Source organism: Protobothrops mucrosquamatus, unplaced genomic scaffold (genome assembly GCF_001527695.2).
Source record: "Protobothrops mucrosquamatus isolate PMUCROS unplaced genomic scaffold, P.Mucros_1.0 scaffold556, whole genome shotgun sequence".
Lineage (NCBI taxonomy): Eukaryota > Metazoa > Chordata > Lepidosauria > Squamata > Viperidae > Protobothrops > Protobothrops mucrosquamatus.
The window spans coordinates 177751-200835 of record NW_015386859.1 but is presented as its reverse complement, the minus strand read 5'-3'; the positions used below and the strand labels follow the sequence as shown (position 1 = coordinate 200835).

Genomic DNA, 23085 nt, shown 5'->3' with positions numbered 1-23085 from the left:
AGCTAATCCTTACTCAAGTAAATCCTATTTTGATTTAGTGCATGCTGAGAAACAGGCAAGCACATATTTCCAGGAATACCAAGTAGATATTACTTTTCTTGTTTTTCAAACTCCATCTTAAAATCTACCTTTTCTGTAAATACTTTGACCAATCAACCTAGTTGTGTGCCCTAATGCATCTTAGTCTATAATTAACCTTATAACTGAAATAACTGCATTTTGCTTCTTGGTTTATTTGTATTGACTCTCCTTTTAGAACTGATTCACACAATGTATTGAACCATAATGTAGTTTTTCATATTTTGGTTTAGTAATCAATTGTAGCTCATTCAATTAATCATAGAAAAAGTTAACTATGTCTTTATATGATTCATGTGAAAAATTCTGATAAACCAAGTTTAATTTTGGATATTCATCACTGAATATTGCTGATAAAGACAGCTGTCTGAACCCCTCGATTCATACATCATACTGACCAAGACTGGAGAGTATTTGGTTTTGGCACCAACTGTAGTTTCTAAAATATGGCTCAAGGCTTAGCATGTGGAATGAACCCAGGCAAATGTGGTTTATTCACTAAGTCATGGTTAAATAACCATGGCTTTATGCAAATCTAGCCAAGGTAGACAATAATGAACAATCATTTCATATAAGGCAATTACGTACATTTCAGTTCCAACCTGAGAAGTCAAGAAGGAAGTTTGTCTGTAATTGCCAAATGTTTCTTGCCTGCCTAGTTGTAATTTACAAAGGAAATGACTTGGCATGTATCCTCTTAACTCATTAAAATGATGCAGTTGAAACATTAAGTAGAAATCATGGCTATTATGGGATAGTTATTTCCTGAAGGCATTATCCACAAATCTGAAAGGGCGCCATTATCTTATGAAACTGCTCTTCGCAAAGCTCTTGATTCTGAAGAGAAGCCTTTTCCCTTTTAATAGGACACTGAATTGATGGCATTGACCTTTTTGAATGTTTAATCTGTTGTTGGGAATGAGCAATTTGTGCAACAAGTTTTAACATCCTTTCAATATACACAATGCTCCATTTTCTGTTCAACAATAACATTAGCTCTTAGGGGAGAAAGGAACCTGTTTTGACCAGGGAGCAAGGAGGGCTTGAATATTTTATCCACGGGTGGTATATATTTTACCACCCACCATTCATGTGAATCATTCAAGGAACAGAAGCCAGAGAGTTGCAACAAGGATCTTAAGTGAAAGCAAACCCAGAGCATACTTCTTTGTGGGGGATTAAGCATTTCTCGGTATGCTTCTCCTGTACAAAAATCAGTACAGGCTGCCCCAAACACTCCTACTCTGTGGGCTGAAGCATAATAAAGCTGAAAATTCCTGAAGCCTGAGGAAATTCATAAGCCAAATGTGCTGCATTTTAGAACTTTTTACAACTGCCCTTGTTCCACCTACAGTGAAGTAGAAATACAAAACAATATTTTCTGCAAGGAAGAGTTTCTTTGTTGCTTGCAAGGCTTCTGGATCCAAGTCTGATATTTCTCAATTTTGCCCCTCAACTTCTTTCTCATTCTGGAACAACTGCTAGTCATAAATCTTCTAGCTAGTATGGTATGAGAACTCTGGGTGTGGCAATCCTAAATCTATCTGGATGCTAATGTAATTATCTTAATGGCTGAGACCTGTCTATATCAAACAGTGGTATAATATTTCAGATGTGGACCAGGACCAAGGAAATCCAAATTTAATTCTCCAGTGGACCAAAGAGCTTCATGGATTATTTTGGACCAGAGATTATTTTTCAGTCCCACTTCCTTCACAAGGTTGAAAAGATAAAATTTGGAAAACTCTGATGCATGCTGTTTTGAATTTGCAGAGAAAAGGCAAAATATAAATTTTGAGTATGTCTGTCAGCTTCTGCCACGTGTAATATCTGCCCCAGTAAAGTTTGTTTATTATCAATTCCAAGACATTTTTCCCAAATGCCACCATCATGATAATTAGCTGGTTTTTAATCATGTGGTTGTGAATTATTGCTGCTGCAATTTTACTCACTATGGGAATGCAAATGCTGGATTCAAAGTGTAAAATTGCATGGAGATTACAAAAATTGCAACACATTAGATAACAGTATAAAGTGAAATAATATATAGTAATGAAGCAAATATTTGCAGAAAATTATGCATATTTTTGCCTACCAGCAATTTGATTACATTTAATTTTGTATTAGTTCTGCAAAGCTATTTTGGATTTAGGGCAAAATTAATTAAAACCATAATAAATTTATAAGTTTTTTTCTTTGAGGAAGGTATATAATCATATCAAGTAGTTTCCCAAAATAAACAATAAATTCTCAGCACATTATTTCACAGTGGTTTATTTTTTAAGTTTTTTGGGGGGTTTTCTTTTTTAATTTCAATGGAAGAGAACTCTTATAAACATTTGAAGACACAAAAGTCTTGGAAAAAGATGGCCAATCGTGAATTTCATACTGTTCTCTGCCTCCTAGTGGACAAAGCCCCTATTTCTCACTATGCTGTCAATGAAGAAACTTATTTTCATTCCTCCTAAATGAAAGTATCTCAAATACAGTGGTTCCTATTTTATTCTCTACAGAATTCATCAAACATGCTACTTTCTTCTCCAGTGACGTCATGATTGGATTGCACAATTCCTGCCCCAAAAACAGTTTATTGGATTTCATTGACACTACTTGAGGTCTATTATAGGAGAGGCATGCTAGTTTATCTACCTCATCAGCCACCCTAACTACTCCATGCATCTGATATATACCGTAAATTGCAGATCATTAAAACTTCTGTCTTTATATAAAACCTGTATGTTGAAAAGATGTTCCCAGATTCCTTCTGGTTACTAGAAATCCAACTTCTCTTCCTTTAACTCTTCCAGAATTTCTTCTCTTGAGGAAACATTCATCCTTGCTTGTTCATACATTTCTGGCAGATGTTATAAGCCATGTTAGGCAAGGATCCAAGAAAGAGATGCTAAGCTAAATCACTCAGAATACCCATGTCTGTTTTTTCAAAATGTAACGAGCATGGCCAAAGGAGCCTCTGACACAAGATGAATCTGAACTAAACTTGAGGAAGTATTCAATCAAGAAGATGAAAGCTATTCTATTCTCAGGTGCAAGGCTAAAGGTTTACTGTGTTTGTTTTTTAGTCTGCACTACATGAAGTTTGCCCAAGTATTTCAAATAGATTTGCATGACTCTTCTGTACAAATGCAGTGCCAAGTCACATAAACACAGTAGTTAATAACCTAAGGCACCCAGGACCACAGTGAAAACAATAATCCATATAATAAAAAAATAACTACCGCAAGCTCAAAGAAACAAAAAAATGTGGCTGGAGTTTTAAAGAATAATACTGTTCAGATCACACTTCATAAAATAAAGATCATTATTTGCAATTTGTAATGACTAGGTTCATACATGTTAATATAAAACAATTTACACTTTGGTTTAGTGCAATGTACGAACCTGGACCTACTACCAAGACAAAATTGCCAAAAAAGGGCATGTTTTGTCTTAAAACCACTGATAAGACTATGCACTAGATGGTACCTAGAGCCATGTTTACTAATAGCTTCCAGATGTTCCAAACACCTCCCACAATTCCTTACCATGATGTTGAGAAGAGGAGAATTAAACATTAAGCTAGAGTAGTTTGTTATATTCCCAGGTTTTATATATTGTTCTTCTGTGATTTGTTGGATTATGGCTGCTTTATGCTGCTGCTCAGAATTAGCTTGGATTGGGGTGGTTTATAAGTCTAGTCATGTCATGTCATGTTATAAGTCTAGTCATGTTATTTTTGTTGTTTGTTTTGTTGTTTTAATGAGCACCACTTTTAATGTATAAGAATTTGAATTATCCAAATAAATGTATACAACATGATATTCTACGGAATTTGGAAGTTATCTACTCTACCAAGTCTAAACAAAGTTTAAATTATTTTATACATTGTTTCATCAAACGGTTGCCTCTTCAGTGATATAAAGATTAGAATTGCAAAGATGTTGTTTCAGTGATGAACTCTAAAGCTCAAAACCAATAAACAACCAGGCAATTAAAAGTAAAATGTCTGCAAGAAAACAACCAAGCGCAGAGAGCATTAAGGACTTCACAGTTCAACTCTAAGCTACAGATATTCTCTCTTGGAACTAAAAGTCAGTTCCAAACATTCATTGAAACGGGTCTGTTTTATAGATCTACAGGAAGCTTCCTATTCCTGCGCTTAATGTAAAAAAGCAGCAACCCAAAAAATAAATAAAACCCCAACATACGGTAATTATTTGTCAAGATTCCCCTTATATCATTGTATCTATTAGGTTGCAGAAACCAAACTAATACTGCATCACTTTTTTTTTGTGATTTCAGCAGTCATTCTGGATGTTCAATTAAATATTTATTTTATAAAGCTCTGGCTTCCCCATGCAAAATAAAAATAAAATAAAATAAAACAACTGTGCAGTTCACAGAACAGCAGCATAGTTCTAGTTCACAGAGAGGTCAGGTAATGTAAGCAACTGATTGATTCAAGAGCTTCTGAATGTGTTCTTTTGTTTATACCATTGCCAATATCTCCCATAGTGGAGAAACTTGTTTCTAATTAAACAGCCATGCCACAAAATGAGATGCAGAGGAGGGCAAAGATGCCTTTGGCTGTGCTTTCCCATAGTTGAGAGGGTTACTTACTTTTATGAAACTACAAAGCTTTTTGCTTTCTTTTAGCCAAATTATAACTGGAAAGGAGATTACTATATACTCTTTCCATAAAAGAAAAGAATTAGGGTAAGGAAACTTGGGGCTTTCCATGTGCAAAGCATGTGCTTTATTGCTGGTCTATTGATATTGTCTTCTACTGTAAGTCCTTTCCTTATTGCTTGAATTGTATTAGCTGGATTGTTGCCTTACGAGTTCTAAGAAATTTGGAAAAAGAGAAGAGGAAAATGGGATGTGATTTCATTCAGCTAGTTTCTCTTTAAGATTGGCAAAATCCAGCATTGCCTTACCATCTCAGGATGGCTTATTATAGTGGTCACGGTAACTTTGTAATTCAAGTTGTTCCTGAATACTGCATCAATTTTGGCCTAATATAACTTTAATCAGGTCCAAACATCATGGCTACTGTTTAATGAAATGATGTCTTTAATACTGCACTAACTTTGGAAGACTACGTTACACCATTCACCAATAATTCATTGCTATGTTACATTAGCAAGTTCTAGAATCATAGATAAAAATGTTAAATCTATAACAACTATATACCCTTGTTTGGAAAAGTAATGTGTACACTTATAGCAGGAACAGTTATATGGACTTTCTCCATTTTCACTGTTTGAATAGAAGAGGTGCATGTATTGGGTAACATTATGCTCTTAGTATAGCTGTTTCAAACTTGTCCAAATATGTTGGTCTTTAATGTATGGCCAATATGAACTTTTGTCCTCCTAACTGAGAATTTATTTATTTGGCTTTTATCCTGCCTTTATTACTTTGTAATTACTTTATAAAGTAATTCAACATAATACTCCTTCCTCCTCTGCCTTTTCTGCTCAACAACAACCCTGTAAGGTGGGTTGGACTGCGAGTGACTGGCCCAAGGTCATGCAACTGCCTTTCATGCCTAAAGTCGGATTAGAACTCACAGTCTCCTAATTTCTAGGTCAGCACCTTAACCACTATACTAAAGTAGCATGAATAGACCCAAAGTCCAATACATCTAGATTTCACTGCGATGGAGGTTGTTTATGGCAGTCAGCAATATACTGTAGCACACCTAGAATATTTAAAAAGAGATATGAAAAATATAGGAAGGAGGATTCAAATATACATTGTAACTCAAATCTTGAGATTGATGGATCTGTAAATGTTGTAATAAGCACTTTATTCTTTGCCCCACCTGGTGGCTAATTGTATAATTCAACAGGCCTTCTAAGAATGAAGTGCCTTGTCTGAAAACGTGCCTAAGCATCTTGCCAAGTACAAAGTCAAGATATGTCAACAACATAATGGCCCTGGAATGACATGAATCTTTTTGGAAAATTAAGTCTGACATTAATGTATATTACAAGCAGGAAAATAATTCAAAGGCAACCTTATTGTCTTATGCATGCTCAATCCTAGAGATGCTGGCCAACTGTTAACAACTTTGAACCTAATTTTGGGTTTATTTGATACCGTTGGACTTGATTTTAGAAGAGCCCAACCATTGCTGAATGACAAATAAAAAAAATATTCTCAGAAGTCAGGCAAATTTGTTGAGTTTCCAGTTTCTGGAGGAAAAATAAATTATTACTTAGCAGGAAGGCACTAACACGAAACCCAAGATATAGTATCAATTTTACATTTGATCTCACCAAGCACTTAAAATATCATGGGATTTCTGCATAGTACCTCTTTTTCCAACTTTGACTAAAGTAAACTCAAAGCTCTTACACACTCATGCATTGGACAGAAATGTCCAAAATAAATGCATGTAGATTCTGTTCAGCCGACATTCTGTTCAAGATTGAACACTGTGGCAACAGAGAAAGAAATGTTCCTATTACTTCTTCAAACACTGAATTCACATATTGTATTACGGCTTAGTTGTAACTTTCCTAATATGGGCACTCAGACTCATTTGTGCTTCTGTTCCTTTTCTAAAGTATTCAGCCAGTCCTCCTAATTTTGCATCAATCACATACTCAATAATAACCCTCTCAACTCCTAAATCTAGATCTTTAACAGAAATATTGAACTTTAACTTACACATGACGTGGATCCATTAATGTCTACTTTCTATTTGCAGCCATTCAGCCAATTATTAATCCAGCTAACAGATGTATAATCTAGTCCATACAGTGTACATTGTTATAAATGAGGATACTAAGATATTTTTTCATACGTTTTGCTAAAGTCAGAGTACATTATGTGCATGACATTCCACAAAACTGTTGCACTAGTAATTCTTTTAAAAAGAGGTACAAACAGATAATTAACAGGCTGTTCTTGTTGATTTTTATTTTCTATCTAACTGCAACAAATACTGTATGTTAGTTAAGAATCTACTCAAGAACCTTGTGCTGTATAGAAATGAAGCTGACAGGTCTATAATTTCCCAGGTCCTCTTTCTTCATTTTTTGAAACATAAAGAAAATACTTGGTCTCCTCCAAGGACTTCATCAGTTCTCCAGAAGTTCTCATAGATTACAATTACCTGTTCTGCAATCATCCTCAGGAGTTCCTGCAGTACCCTAGACTATAATTCATCTGGTCCTGGAGCCTTGAATTCATTAAAATAGGCTTTGATCCTCTTTGTCAGTCCCGAACTACAGCTTTCTCCTTCCACCAGTGATACAGTAATGGCCAGCTAAGGCTTTATATGCTTTGTCAGAGAAGATAGGTATAAAGTACTAGAAAAGACAGCAGTATAAATTGTATAAATAAATAAGAATCTTGCTTTGACTTATAACCAGCAAACTGCAAAGGTTTTTACAGCATGTTATCTCTGCTTAAAAGTAGGTCATAAAATTCTGCACCGTGGTAAAAAAACAGCCTCATGTGATACCCCAATTAAGTTATCAAAACATAGATGTCTGAGTTAAGATATGTCAATTCTGAAGTTCTGATGGTGCCCCCCACACACACAATCATTGACTGCGTTTTGGCCATTCAGCACCCGGCCCACAATTATTGCTATTTTGCAACATCCCATGGTCACATGACCACAATTTATAACCCTTTTGTCAAAAACAGGCATTTACTTCTGGTTTTCAACAAAAGCTCCCCATTACAAACAATAGTTGCTGAATGATCACTGCAGAACAGATCATAAAATCAGGTCAGCCAAATGATGACCTGCTTTATGACCATCAAGACTTACATCTGTAATTGCCAAGCTCAATTATGGTCATCAGTCAAGGACTGCCTGGACCAGGGGTAGGCAACCTCGGCTCTTTTATGACTCTTTCCTGACTCAGGAATTCTGGGAGTTGAAGTCCATGAGTCATAAAAGAGCCGAGGTTGCCTACCCCTGGCCTGGACAGTATGTTAGAAATGTAGTGGTATTGGAAATACAGTACCTAATTTAGAATTAGGAAGTATGTGGTGCTTTTAGATCACAGCAGTTACTGTATATTTGATGTTATGAAGCATAAAATAACCAGTGACGTTCCAAAGAATGGAGAAACAGTTGTCAATAAATAACATTAAATGACACAGAACAAAATAATTTGTAAAAAATAATTACGTTTTATAAGGCAAGCACTGTAGTGAACAATCAATCTCAGAGGATCATACAATTTGCCCAATAGTATCTTATATTTTATTTTACAAAAAGTTACAAATACTTTGCGCATAATATCACACATGCATTGTGTATTGATAGTATTGCTTTTTCCACAGCTTAGCAACAGGATGGAAGAAAAGCACTCTAAGGTTATGAGATATGGGTAATATTTTGCACACATTTTACCAAACAATTTTACTAAACTTTTGATTAATCTTTCAGACAAAAAACAGACATGTGTATATTGCTTGTACAGTTTGTTTCTGCTGCATATGAACCAGACTACAGATTGTATCATGTTGGACAACCACAAATCTTGTTTTCTGTTTCCTGCCCAGACATGATTGTCATTAATGAATCATTTGTATGTTAAAGTAGGTCAATTTTGTTTTCCTTTTCTCTCAAATTATCATTTCTAGACAGTTGTGTTTCTGATTTTTCATAACAAACATAAATACAGAAAGATATTTTCAGCCTCAGTGCTGTTCATCATGAAAATAATTTTTATGCTTTTGGAGTTCCAGATTTTTCACTGCAGAGCAGCTCTATATAGCTAATCCTTTCAAAATAAAGTAAGCATGAAAATGAAGACTCTACATAACAATCACAAGACAGCCAGATGGTATATTTCCAACTGGGAAACATCTGACCTTAAATATGAGGGACATGACAAAATGTTCTGTGTTATCAGAAGCTATAAACCAATTCTGACAACCATTTGTAGAAAGTGGTGTCAATATATATCATTACAGTGACCGTGTATGACCAGGAATTTATATAGAAAGTGATATGACATTTCTCTACAACCAGACAGGGATTCTGGTGGTGTACAATAAAATGTTAAAATATAAAACAGCATATATAAAAATTAGAAATCTAAAAAAAAGTTAAGACAAGGCAAGAGATTAAAACTAGTTAAAAGGCAAAGGAGGGGCCTTTTCAGGGAACTAACCAGCCTTTTTGGAAGGCCAGGAGAGTGGGGCCTGCCTCACCTCCTGGAGAAGAATATTTTCATAAGGCAGTGGTAACAGCAGAGAAGGCTCTCTAAGTGACGAAGTCTGCAACATACATTCCTTGCCTGACCAGGTAGGATGGGCTGATGCAAAGGGACAAAGACAATTCTATAGATAGCCTGGTCCCATGCCATGTAGAGCTTTATAGGTCACAACTAATACCTTGAATTGGACCCAGAAGCAAATCGGCATCCAATGCAGCTCACAGAGCAGAGGTGTTGCATTTGCGTTTCTTTGGGTGCCTAAAATTGCCCAAGTGGCTGCATTTTGTACCAGCTGAAACTTCTGGATACTTTTCAGTGATAGCCCCATGTAGACTACATTGTAATAGTCCAAACAGGAGAAGACCACAACATGACTGACTGAATAGAGAGCCTCCCTATCCAGGAAAGGATGTAACTGGCATATAACACAAAGCTAAGCAAAGGCCTTCCTAGCCACAGCTGTCACCTGCTCTTTGAGGAAGAATCATGAGCCATGAGGACCCCCCAGTTACACACCGGGTCTGTCTGCAGTAGTGCAACCCCATCCAAGACCAAAGATGATAAATTCCTGGATACAGAAGGGACTATCCACAGCTGCACCATCTTACCAGGATTCAGTTAAAGTCTGGCCCCCACAGTCTCCTGGCACCACAAAGGGATGTCCACTGCATCGCTCACTTCATCTGGGATGGAAATATATATTAATCGGTTTACTGGTAATATCTCATCTTGTGGTGATGGATGATCTGGCCCAGCAGTTTCGTGTAGATGTTAAAAGGAGCAGAGAGAGCTCCAAGACTTGTGGCACTCCACAAAGCAGGTCTAGAGCTGGACTCTCTAGGATTGACCTCAGAGGAAGGAAGGAAGGAAGGAAGGAAGGAAGGAAGGAAGGAAGGAAGGAAGGAAACCAGCACAGAAATGTGCCACTCACCTCCAACTCCCTAAGTCTTCCCAAAAAGATACCATGGTTGATGATATCAAAAGCGGCTAAGAAGTCAAGAAGTTCAAGGAAGGATGCACCACCCCCATCCTGCTCCCACCAGAAATAATCCATGAATGCACCCAATGCCATTTTAGTACTACAGGATCAAACTGTTCCCAAATAACTGGGTAAGTTATCTTGGCATCTCCACAGGACTTGTACCACATTTGGTATCCAACTGGGAATGAATGAAAATTCCTCTGCACGATCATATAGATAGGCCTCACAGTCAACTTGGGCATGGTGGCAGGATCTGTTCAGCACTCGCTCTCAGCACAAATAGAGCCCTCGACTTACAACTATTGTAAGTCAAGGATTATAACAAGTAATTCTTGACTAAACTGTTTAATGATGATTCAAAGTTACAGGGGCCTTGGAAAAAGTGATTTATGACGTGTCCTTGAAGTTATGACCATTGCATCGACCTCAAAGTCACCTAACTGCAATTTGCATACTTGGCAAATGGCTAACATTTACAATGGGTTGCAGTGTGTAGCGGTCAACAATCACAATTTGCGACTTTCTCAGCTGATTTCCAAAAAGTGATGTCAATTGGGGAAGCTAGATTTGTTTAATGATGGAGGTAAAAAAAATGGTAATAAAATGATCATAAAATCATATCTGGTTATGTGATGACTTGCCTACTGACTACATCAGGTAATCTGAGCCAATAAAGGAATATTCCATATTTGCTCAGCTTTATGTTGTCACAAAGTGCCTTTGGATTTTTTTCTGCATTACAAGTAGGCGGTTAGCATTCTGGAACTCAATCACAGTGGTAGGACTACCCACAATTGAGAAGTCAATGTGGTGGGCAGGACCATAGATTGAAGTCCTGTCCTTTTGTATGTGCGCATGAACCTGGGTTAACCTCTCAGGCGATTTGCCTGGGGTCAACATTTTCATTCTCTTTCAACACAGTTAAATTTAAATGGATAGATAGTGTGTTTCATGAGAACTTTGAACTTCTTTAGCAAGTGCCTTTAATTGTAAGTTAATTTAATTTTAAACAATGTATTTTAATTAATGCCTGTGCATTTTACTCGTTCATTAAAATGTCTATCTGTGCCTTTAACATTAAGTAAGCTGACCTGGAAAAAATCTGTTTTTTAAGACAGGCATAGAAATAAATAAGCCAAATACCTTTCTCCATAAAGCATCATAAAGACAAAAGAGCCAATACAATCCTAGGCTGCATTAATAGAGGGATAGAATCAAGATCATGTGAAGTATTAGTACCGTATTACAAAGCCTTAGTATGGCCACAGTTAGAATACTGCGTCCAGTTTTGGTGCCCACAATATAAAAAAGATGTTGAGACTCTGGAAAGAATACATAGAAGAGCAACAAAGATGGTTGGGGGGTGGTGGATTGTGGCTAAAACATACGAAGAACAGTTACAGGAATTGAGTATGTCTAGTCTAGAGAAATGGACTAGACGAGATGTGACAGCAGTGTTCCAGTGTTTAAGGGGCTGCCACAAAGATGAGATGTGCAAGCACCAGAAGGCAGGACAAGAAGCAATGGATGGAAATTAATCAAGGAGAGAAGCAACCTGGGACTAAGGAGAAATTGCCTGACGGTGAGAAGAATCAATCAATGGAATGGCTTGACTTAAGAACTTGTGGGTGCCCCATCACTCAAAGCTTTCAGAAACAGCCTTGACAGCCATTTGTCTTAAAATCTTATAGGCTCTCCTGCTCCAGCAGGGGTTGGACTAGATGACCTCCAAGGTCCCTTCCAACTCTATTCTATTCTATTCTTTCACCTGCCATTTCATAAACACAGCCTGGGATCTGGCATATAGCCAGCCTGCCTGCCTTTCTTTCCCCGGGAAACTTAAAAGAGGGGTTTACTAGCAATCTCCCATGACCTCCAGTTCCGCGTAGCTACGACACCGCACTCGCCCACCGAAATAAGAATTGTAAATGCCACGGGAAGGGCAGGGATTATGGGCAGAAGGGAACCGCGTCTTGGAGGCGACCTTCTCCCCGCCCACCAAACGTAAGACCGTACCCGGAGCTTCACTTCTTTATTGCGGCTTCCCGGTTGCCTAGTGACTGGAGGCCTCGGTTCCTTGCCTGCTCTGGCCGGCGACCGCGGTAACAAAAACCGGAAGGGCAGGAATGCTGCTGCTGCCGCCGCCGGTACCGCCGCCCTCTGGGTGCCGGCCGCCGCGGGGGACCATGAGCGTCCCGGGTAGCTTCCGTCTCCCCAAGTTCTGCAGAAAGACGCTGCCTTTCGCCCCCGGGAGCGCGGCGGAAGGGCCGCTATGAGTAGCAGCCAGCAACGCCCCCGTCTCGAGCAACGCGGTGCGTGAGGGAGCCCGGCGGGAGCGGGACGGGGGGGGGTAGTTCGAGGGGGTCTACGCGGGGGACGGGCCGCCTAATGAAAGAAAGGGGAAATTCGCCAAAAGGGTTTGGAGTGGTAACCAGTACAGGGGTAACAATGAGGGTCTACCTTACAAGATTTTTAATAAAAAGAATGGAGGTGAAGTACAAGTAGTCCTCGACTTACGACCACAATTGAGCCCAGAGTTTATATTGCTAAGTGAAATTTTTTTTAAGTGAGTTATGCGCCATTTGTTAAGTGAACCGCTGCAGTTGTTAAATTGGTAACATGGTCGTTAAGTGAATCTGGCTTCCCCATTGACTTTACTTGTCAGAAAGTCGCAAAAGATGATCACGTGATCCCAGGAACTGCAAATCTCATAACTATGAACCAGTTGTCAAGCGTTTGAATGTAAATCACATGACCCTGGTGATGCTGCAATGGTCATAAGTGTGAAAAGTGGTCATAAGCCTTTTTCTTCAGTGCCGTTATAACTTTGAACGGTCACTAAATGAACTGTTGTAAGTCGAGGACAACCTGTAGTTGCACTTTATCATAAAACGGCACGAACCTATGAATACAGATGGAGAAATCACATGGGGCTCAGACCCAGATAGGCAGCTTCTGAACCTCCTTTTTGCTGCCCATCTGATCATATTTGGATAGTGGAGGCTTGCAACATTTTGAGGGAAGTACTGTATCCATGTTGCTTTCTTGTCCTGAATACAGTGTTTTGTATAACTTTTATAGAAAAAGAATTTTGGACAGGATTAAAAACTACAGAAACATAAGCAACATTGGAAGAGAAAAAGATATAAAGTGATGAAAAAATAAAAAGGAAGTGAAAAAAGAGAAAGAAAAAGAATTAAATAACCTTCTTTGCAGCCCTTGCAAACACAGTTATTACCATTATGTAACATGGTTCCCTTCTTCCCATAAACAACCCTTTTTAATCAGTAAATTCCCATATCACCACTTTACTTTTATCCATTTTCAGCAAAAAATCTGTAAAAGGTTTCCAATTTTTTATAAAGGTAGTTATAGTTCCTTCCTAAACAGATAGGTCAATATAGCCATTTCAGTAAACAAACTGCTTTCTAACCTCAGATTTTTTTATAGTCTCCTATCTAAGGACTAATTAGGTCTGACTTTCTAAAGACCAAGGAAAAATGAAACAAAATCCTTGCCCTGACTTATTGATATCATCTAACTTAACTGCTGCCCTCAGGCCCCTCCCAAACGCTAAGTGTAGCCCACTTTGGATAGTGAGATGAGCAGCATATAAATTTAATACATAAAAAGTAAGTAAAAATGTGTTGGACAGTTTGGAATGTGTAAGTCCAACTATTATGATATGTAAACCATACCTTCTGGTTTAGCAATGTCTGTGAGTCTAGTCATTTTCAAGAATCTACAGTTAAAACAAACCATGGAATAGAATACAATGTTTGAAACCAGTCAGAAACACAACTTTCATTGAACAACTTTCAAGGAAGACTGATTCTCAAAGTATAGCATGCAGGTAGTTCTCAACTTAAAACTATTTGTTTAGTGACCATTTGAAATTGCAATGGCACTGAAAAAAGTGACTTATGACCATTTTTCCAATGACCATTGCAGCATGTCCATAGTCACACAGTCAAAATTCATGCACTTAGCAACTGGCATGTATTTATCACGTTGCAATGTTCCAGGGACATGGGATCACGTTTGTGACCTATTGACAAGCAAAGTCAATGGGGAAGACAGATTCACTTAACCGTGTTAACTAACTTAACAATTGAGTTGATTCACTTAACAACTATGGCAAGAAAGGTTGTAAAATGGAGCAAAACTCACTTAACTGTCTTGCTTAGCAATAGAAATGTTTAACTCAGTTGTGGTCAAGGACTACTGTGGTGGACTGTAGCCTAAAAAGGCCAGATATTAAAGAAAAGAGATGACTATTTGCAGGAAATAATGTAATGCCAATGGTTAAGCATACTTTTTTTACTGTATTCACTTTATTTTACATAAAATTAATGCAAAAATAAATTTCATTTTGCCAGAATGAAGCTTGACAGAAACGAAGCTTTAGCAAAATCAGAATGAAAGTAACAAAACTGATTTAGTAAAGTATGAAAGTAATGTAAAAAGTTGGAGCACCAATTATTTGTAAGGGGCAAATGGTAATAGGAATAATTGTACTGCAAATGTTTATAATCATTAGGTTGACTTTTCATGTGTATAAAAATGTTATCATTTAGAAACAATGTTTATCATAATATTTGAGAATGCATGCAATAAAGCTGAATAATGGCAGATTCAGAACAAATTAAAAATTAACATTATTTTAAACAACTTTCTGCCAGAAAATGTACAAATTTAAATGGGGGTTAGGCAGGAGGATAACCACTACCTATACTAGTGTTTCTCAACCTTTAAAATACAAATACTTCAATTCCCAGAATTCCCCAGCTAACATGGTGTTTGGTTAGTTATTGTGAGAATAGAATGCCAGAATAGACTGTACTTCGATCTGTTCCTACTGGGTTTTTCTTAACAGCTATATTTTTCTGATAGATAAATTTAAAAAACTTTAGATTATACTGACTGACCATGGAGCCAAAAAAATGATATTGTCTAAAGTTAACAGAGTATAACTTTCTAGTTGAAGTAACTGAGCAAGAATATGGATGGCATGATTATGCAAATAAAGACATTGGGAAGCTTGAAATGTGGTTTGGGAAAATTGTTGATTTGGAGAATTTGAATGATAGCATTGATTGGAATACAAAATCCGAAAGTTAGAGCTTCAGCATTCTTTTAATTTGGTTGATTGCTTTATTTTGAACATTGTAACTTGAGGAAATGCTGTAATAGCAATGTAATCGTGCGAAAGATTGGTAACTGTACAGGTAGAACTACTATGTTTTGGTAAGATCCATCTATGTATTGAAACCAACTATTACAAATACGAAAGGCTGCTCCAAAAGAAACATCCATTTCCCTTCTCTTAGAAAAGCCAAGCCGAAAAATAAAAGTACCAGAGAAGAGGGGGTTTTTTTTCTCTCTCTCTCTCCTCTCCCATTCTTCCCCGCCCAGCTCAGTTAATAGCCCCAGACAGGCAGCCAAGAAACACTTAGCAAAAGAAACAATGTAGCGATAAGCGCTATCCTTGAATAAACAAAACAAAAACAAAAAAAAAGAGCTGACAAGATTGCCCTATATACACACAGAGAAACCAATAACAGGATTACCCCATACACGCACCAGAACCTATGACAGGATTAGCCTACACATACAAAAACTTCATCAAGTTATTTCCTTTCCTGGGTGATAGGATTAATCAATCCTCCTGACAGGAAAAACCAGGCTAGGAAATTAAGAACAAACTTCTTACAAATCTCATCAAGATTTAAAATAGAAAGAAAAGAGTATAAATTATACCATGTACTTAGGTGATTTTTACTAGCTAGTCTAGAACCCACTGCTGTGTCACTACGTTTTCTGGCTTCTGAATTAAAAACTACTTTCTGGCAGTTTGCTTTGTTTTGTGTCTATTTTTCTGTGCGCTGACAGCTTGTCCCCAGCTGGAGAAACAAACCTGAAAGCTTTTCTTTTTACAGTATATACTACTAAAACTTTAAACAGTTGCCAAACAAATGATTCATAAGTCAAAGACTACCTGTACATTAGAAACTGTCATTGTTGAATGCATTCAGAAATCTGCTAAGGAAATATTTCTGAAATGACCCAACAATGCACAGGTTGTCTAGCTGAAGAATATAACCAGGTGTAGTTCAGGTAGCTCCATAATTAACCATCCTCATATCTCAGTGCAGCTTTAAACATGTTCTTGTAAACATTAAAGCTGGTAACTTTTGAATTGGACTAATAAAGCTGCTGGATCTGAAGTCTGCATTTTCTGAAGAAAAATCTCATTAAGCCACAGCATTCAAAGAATAGCCTTAAGATATGGCAATTGGATCCACTGTAAATCTGTCTTTGCTAGGAGAGTGTAATCTTTTCCTCACAGCTGCCAATCCTAATACAAAGTAGTAAAGCTGCCTTCCAAACCTACCAAGCATTAGTGCCTCTTTTTATTCTTTAGCATTGAATGCATTCCAGCAGGAAAATTGTAAAATGTAGTGCAAGTTATATAAATGCCAGAACCAATGTCTGATTACTCCCTTCTACAGCAATTTTATTTTATTAGTCCTTCTATACAAGGAATGTATAATAGAATTATACATATTTAAAATTATTAAGCATCACATCCCTTATGGGAATGTGTCTCAGTTTTATACACGTAGTTCTCTATTTACAAACGCAATTGAGCCCAAAATTTCCATTGCTAAGCAAAATAGTTGTTAGGTGAGTTTTACCCCATTTTACAACCTTTCTTGCCACAGCTGTTAAGTGAATGAATCCAATTCTTAAGTCAATAACATGGTTGTTAAGTGAATCTGGCTTCCCCATTGACTTTGCTTGTCAGAAGGTTGCAAAAGAGGATCACATGGCCCCAGGATACTGCAACTGTCATAAATGCATGCTAGTTGCCAAGCATCCAAATTTTGATCACATGATCACGGGACGCTGCAACTGTCTGAAAAATGAAAAACTATCATAAGTCATTTCTTTCAGTGCCATTGTAGCTTCAGATGGTCACTAAACAAATGGCTGTAAGTTGAGGACTACCTGTATACAGTATTTTATTTGGATATATTAATTTTCATAGTAAAATATATACTATATTACTGGGGAGAGAATAAAATATTTATATAAATCTAATAAATAAATATTTCATACAGAAAGGCATAAATCTCATTTATACACACATTCACACACACACACACACTCTCCTCCACACACACATACATGTCAGTACTTATAACTCATTCAAATGATTCAATCATGGGATGTCCTGCCTTATGACTGCATTGCTTAGCAGTGGAAATTACATTCCCAATTACTATCATTAAATGAGGATTATTTGTATTACCTGATGAACAATTATGTTAAATAATCATTGTCAGTTTGGAAACTATGACTTCTTTTTTCTAGTATAATAGTATAATATTGTAACCAAAACACCAACACCAAAATCTCATATCCTTCCTGTTATTTCTATATTGTGTTCAAGGCTCCTTTTAGGACAAAAACACTGATAAACAATCTTACAAATTATAGTCCATTAATAATTAACTGATGATTTCAATGGTTGTTGTTTGGATTTATTCTGCAGTGTGTAAGATATATGACAAGTTGAAGAATCCTCTAGTACAAGGATCTGTCTAAAAACTTGGTAGAAAATCTTTAGTTAGAGGTAGCCCTCTGGTTATGACAGTAATTGGGATTGAGAAGTCTATGGCTAAACAATGCAGTCATAAGGCATGATATGACATAACTGCATTGTTTAGTGATAGCAATTCCAGCAGTCTCTATTGCTGTTGTTAAATGAGGATCATACAAGTTGTTAAGTGAGAGCCTTATGTTATTGTGACTTCCAATTTCCCGCCTGCTTCCCCATAGATTTTGCTTGTGGGAAGCCAGCAATCTATGTCAGAAAGCACAATCACATGACCACAGCTTGCTGCCACATAATTGTGAGCTGGACAAAGTACCTAGATCACAATCTTATGACCACAGGGAGACTGTGACAGCCAGAACTCTGAGGACTCATCATAAGTCCCCTTCATTCAGTGCTGTCGTAACTTGACTAGTCACTGAATAAATGATCTTAACCTATCTGTATTACAAAATGCAGTGCATACATCTTGCCAAGTAACTGGAGACAACTCTATGCATATGTAACCAATGCTTATATAGCTGTGCTATTGTTCCTCTAACCCAGGCATGTCAAACTCGCGACGTCACGTGACGTCGCACAACATATCGGGCCGGTTTTGCCATTGCTGGCAATGGGGTGGGTGCGGATTCCATGTGACACATCCGGCCCCTGGGCCCGCAGTTTGACACCCCTGCTCTAACCCCATATACAATCAGTGCCCAACTAGTGCCCCCAAAATAGAAATGGTATGAAGCCTAGCATAGCAAGTTGAAATAATATTTTATAGTACATGAGCTTGGCTGAACTTTTTATTTGTTATCTGAGGTTCTTTTTTTGTGTCTCTTGACACTTTATGTTCAGCACAGAATGACCAGCCTTGTCTGAGTATTGATGTGGAATGTCCTCCCTAAAAAAAGTACATATAGTGCCAGTTATGATACCTTTGTTGATCTCAGGAAAACAATTATTTTTATGGCCCAGATATTTCAACATGTTTTATTGCCAGTTTAGTATTTTATTTCCTCCAAAGATTTGAAGCTAGGGTTGATGTGAATAGTAATCCCCTTTATCCAGGGAACCAACAGAGCTGGGAAAGTTATGTTATTGCCTTGCAAGAAAAATTTAATGAGATATTCTGGAGTTTCTATGTTTTTACTGATTTTGATTATTTTGTCTTGTGTGGAATTTAGATATTGGTATAGATATATAAAAGATTTCAGGAAGTATGGACTTGTTAAACAATTTAGATTTGTTTTATAAATAGGCTAAATGAATGTTTTCGTTTCTTTCTCTAGTACTTGCAAATTTATTATTACATATTATATTAATTATAATTAGTTAATGCTCCATATTATTATAATATTTACTTTGGGATGCCAATACTACAGAAAGTGTTTTGTTACTAAGAAAAACCATAGCTGTCATTTGATAAAATATCTCTTTTCCCCTTTGCTTAACTATATATCTAATCAGATTTTGATTTGAATTATTTGCTCCTACAAAAGAAGGGAAAAATTATAACATATGTTTAATACAAATACTTTTTTCATTATTCTATAAAATATTTACTTTTCTCCCCAATACAGATTTTTAAAAAAGTAATGATTTTTTACATTTTTCAAATGAAAGCAAAATATTTCATTGCAGATTTACAGGTAGATAATGGCAAGCTCCCAAAGATCTCTTGTGTTCCAAAATGGTAAGTATTTTAAACCAGGGTTAATTAAATTCTTTTTTTTATTATTTTAAAATGGCTTATTGTTTCTTTATAGAAAACACTATACTGTTAGTCTACTCCAATCTAGCATTTCCAGATAAATATATTTGTACCTCTTAACTGAGGCAGACAATTCAATTTTTTTAAATAAGTGAGTGGGATAGAGAGATGGACTCAAAGATAAGTGGTATGAAAGCATGAGATTCTCCTAAATTACTATTTGCTACATCTGATCAAGAAATACACTGCAAACTAGTACTTGGTAGAAAACATCTGTGAAGGTCTTGGAAATGACACTCAAATGCCATGATGGGTCTATATACCTACAAAGATCATATTCCACATGACACTCCATAGAAGCAAAAGTTGGATTGTGAAAAAGCAGAATACTTGAATACTGTGGGCACTTTTTGAAACTTCGCTGTTAGAGAAAACTCCTGAGAATACCATGGACAGCCAAGAAAACAAATCAATGGATCATTGAACAAATCCACCCAGAGTTCCCAGTCAGATTATCCCACTGTGGTCACAGTATGCATAGACTAACTCTCTGGAGAAGCTCTAATGCTGGGAAAGGTGAAAGAAAGAAGAGTAAAGAATGACCACCAGCAGGATAGACTTAGTTACAGGATCAATGAGTACATTGTTGGAAGATCTGAAAGGATATCATGGAGGAAATCTGTCTAAGTGATAACAACAGCTTGCTGGCACATACAGTAATCAATCAATCAATCAATCAATGTCTGAACCAAAATAATACTAGGTAGAAGTTATCAGTAAAGTATCTTTCTATTGAGTGTGGTCATGAGGTTAAAATTGTAGCATATTTTTCTTTGATGATGATTTTGATAAAGACGTGTTCTTTATCCTTTTTTCTGGCACTTTGGAATTTATTATAATTATTCTTAATAAAACATGCTGATATTTTGGTAGATAAATACATTTGGGATACACCATTTGCTATTTTAGGGTAGAGGGAAATTGAACAAACTGAAATACTTATTTGGAAATGTTAAAGCTGAAACATGTATAAAAGAATCAATAGCAATGGTAGTATCTGTTTCTTTAATAAAACGATCTTTTGCTTTTGGAAGACCCATGATTTGCTTGTCTAAGACCCATGATTTCTAAAGTGAGTCATTAAGCTTCCTCAATGAATTAATTAAAAATGTAATGCCCAAATTTCTGAAATCAGCTTGCCTACTCTTACTAAATGCCTGAAAGTTTCTTCGTATGGACTACATACAAGGTTACATACAAAGTGCAAGAACTTTGAAGTTTTTCCACACTACTTTAATGTACAATGGCTGATGTTTAGGAGTTGCACATAAAACTATTGATATAGAAACAGATTCCTAAAAGTATATTGTTTAAAACCACCCATGATAGTGTGTAGAACCTGTCAGCCAAATCAATATTGCTTAGGGATGATCAGTTAGTTAGGGAAGTTTTTTATAACTTGGACCTTCTATTGGCAAGCATTTCATCCTTCATTGGCCCTGTTTTCTTGGAATTCCAGAAGTTATATTCCCACTCAAAGAAAGGACCTTGGTTACCGAAAGCTGAAGGAAGGTGTGTTTCAAATGAAAGGTAGCATTGTAACGAGATTCTTTAGTGACTTGTTTATCTGAAATATATTTGTGCTTTATAACATTAGAAAAACATTACTTATTTGTTGTTTTTACATATTCCCGTGATGTTCCATTTTGCTGTCTGAAATAGGAAAGATATCACTTTCCAGCCAATTCCAAAAGAAAGAAAATTGCCATTCCTGACACCTGACCATAAATTCCTGGATCATAAAGGAAAATTATTTAAAAGTCAACCGTTTATGGATAGCTGGAAAAATGCATGTTTAAAGACAAAAAGAATTAAACAAGGTAAAACATATTATAACAATTTTGCAGGAAATTTGTTAAAATACTTATTAAATCCAGTTGTGTATTTTTATACAGGTGTTGTCATGATGTTACATATTTTTAAAATATTTCAAAGGGTCTTTCTTCCACAGATATCTACATTTGAGCATTTGTTTGTCAATTGTTTGGGAAGCAGGACTGAAGGCAATATAAATCTTTTGTATAAATAAGTCAGTTATATTAACAGGTTAAATAATAACTATAGTAATATTAGCAATATATGGCTAAGATTAGCATATCGAAAATTTTCTATATTTTTTCTGGAGGGTTTTTTCCTTATGTTTGAAGATATTGTCATTCACGGCTTTCTGAGATGGATAGATTTAGATTCATCTACTTAGGATGCAGCTCTATACAGACAGTGCTCTAGTTACAAACAGGTTACATTCTGAAAGGCTGTTCATAATTCTGTTTTGTTTGCAAATCCAATAAGCATAAAAAGCATAATGAGTAAAAGTTTTTTAATAATTTTATTTAATATATAAAATATAAAATACAAAAAAAAAATAGAAATAAGAGATTAAGAGAGGGAAAAGAAAAGGGAAAGAGAAGATGTGAGGTAGAAGGGAAAAGAAAAAAAAAGTATTGACTTCCGACTCTTTTTAGCACAGTACAAAATAAAAGCACTCTAGTCTCAACTTTTTGTTTTTACGCATTATTATATAACTAGCCATTTCTATGCAAATCTATGTAATCTATACTAGCAAATCTATGTAATCGACAAAAGCAAAGTCAAAATTGCATGTTTTTTGTCACATTTTTTTTCTTCTTTATGTTGAGAGTTTTATATTTACATCATAATAATGAAAGTTAATATTAGGTTCTTCCAAAACTGCAATGAGCTGCTCTGCATTTTCTGCCTTTTCAACTACTTGTGAAGTTTCAACTATTTGTGAACTTGCCTTGGTATTATGGTAGCATTCTCCACATGTTTGCATCTAAGTAATTTGAGAGGATTTTTTAATCATCCTTAGACCACAGCTGTTCAACGAATTGGCGAATTTTATTTAAAGACCTTTCAAGTATATCTCTAATACTTTGTTCCACCATTTTGGATGTGAGTATGTGAGTAGAGTGGGAAAGGATTAGTTTCTGGCACTGGTAACTCTTTCCCATCTTCTTTTGACTACTGAGACCTTTTAAGTTAGAGTTGTGGACAGATTGATTTGCACTAGGAAAAATTCACAACCTGAACATTTGTAAGTAATATTTATATACACATACCTGGGAGTAAGTCTTATTGAACTCTGTGGAGTTTATATTTCTGTTGCAGTTGTCTGCGTGTTTAAAGCAGATGATGGGAACTGGCAGTGCAGTTCATAAGGAACATGTTATTCTGTGTCTAAGTTTCTAATGTGGAATTGTCATGATGAAGACAGCTTTTAATTTTTGTTTCTTCTCCAGCATGAGGGATGGATAATCCACTTGATTGGGTTTCCTGAAGTCCCTTGTACCCAATAAGACTAAGTCTGAGATAGCCACGCCTCCTGCCTGGCCGCACATGCCCAGTTCAGACTTAGTCTTACCCAGACAAGGCGTGTTGTTTTCTCTGCTCTCCAGACTCAGGTTTTATTTAACTATTTTGGATATTTCTA

The 23085-nt window shown here is 36.4% G+C and overlaps 1 protein-coding gene across 2 annotated transcripts in view; it reads left to right on the top strand.

Annotated features, from left to right (window-relative positions):
- Window positions 1-12436: 12436 nt before the first annotated feature.
- Window positions 12437-23085, top strand: part of CUNH8orf89 (chromosome unknown C8orf89 homolog) — a 22037-nt gene continuing 11388 nt past the window's right edge. For both annotated transcript variants that reach the window (XM_015817161.1, XM_015817160.1), the window contains exons 1-3: window positions 12437-12563; window positions 19502-19553; window positions 21294-21451. In XM_015817161.1, the coding sequence (XP_015672647.1) occupies window positions 12524-12563; window positions 19502-19553; window positions 21294-21451 (250 nt within the window). In that variant the 5' untranslated portion in view covers window positions 12437-12523. The remainder of the gene's footprint in view (window positions 12564-19501; window positions 19554-21293; window positions 21452-23085) is intronic.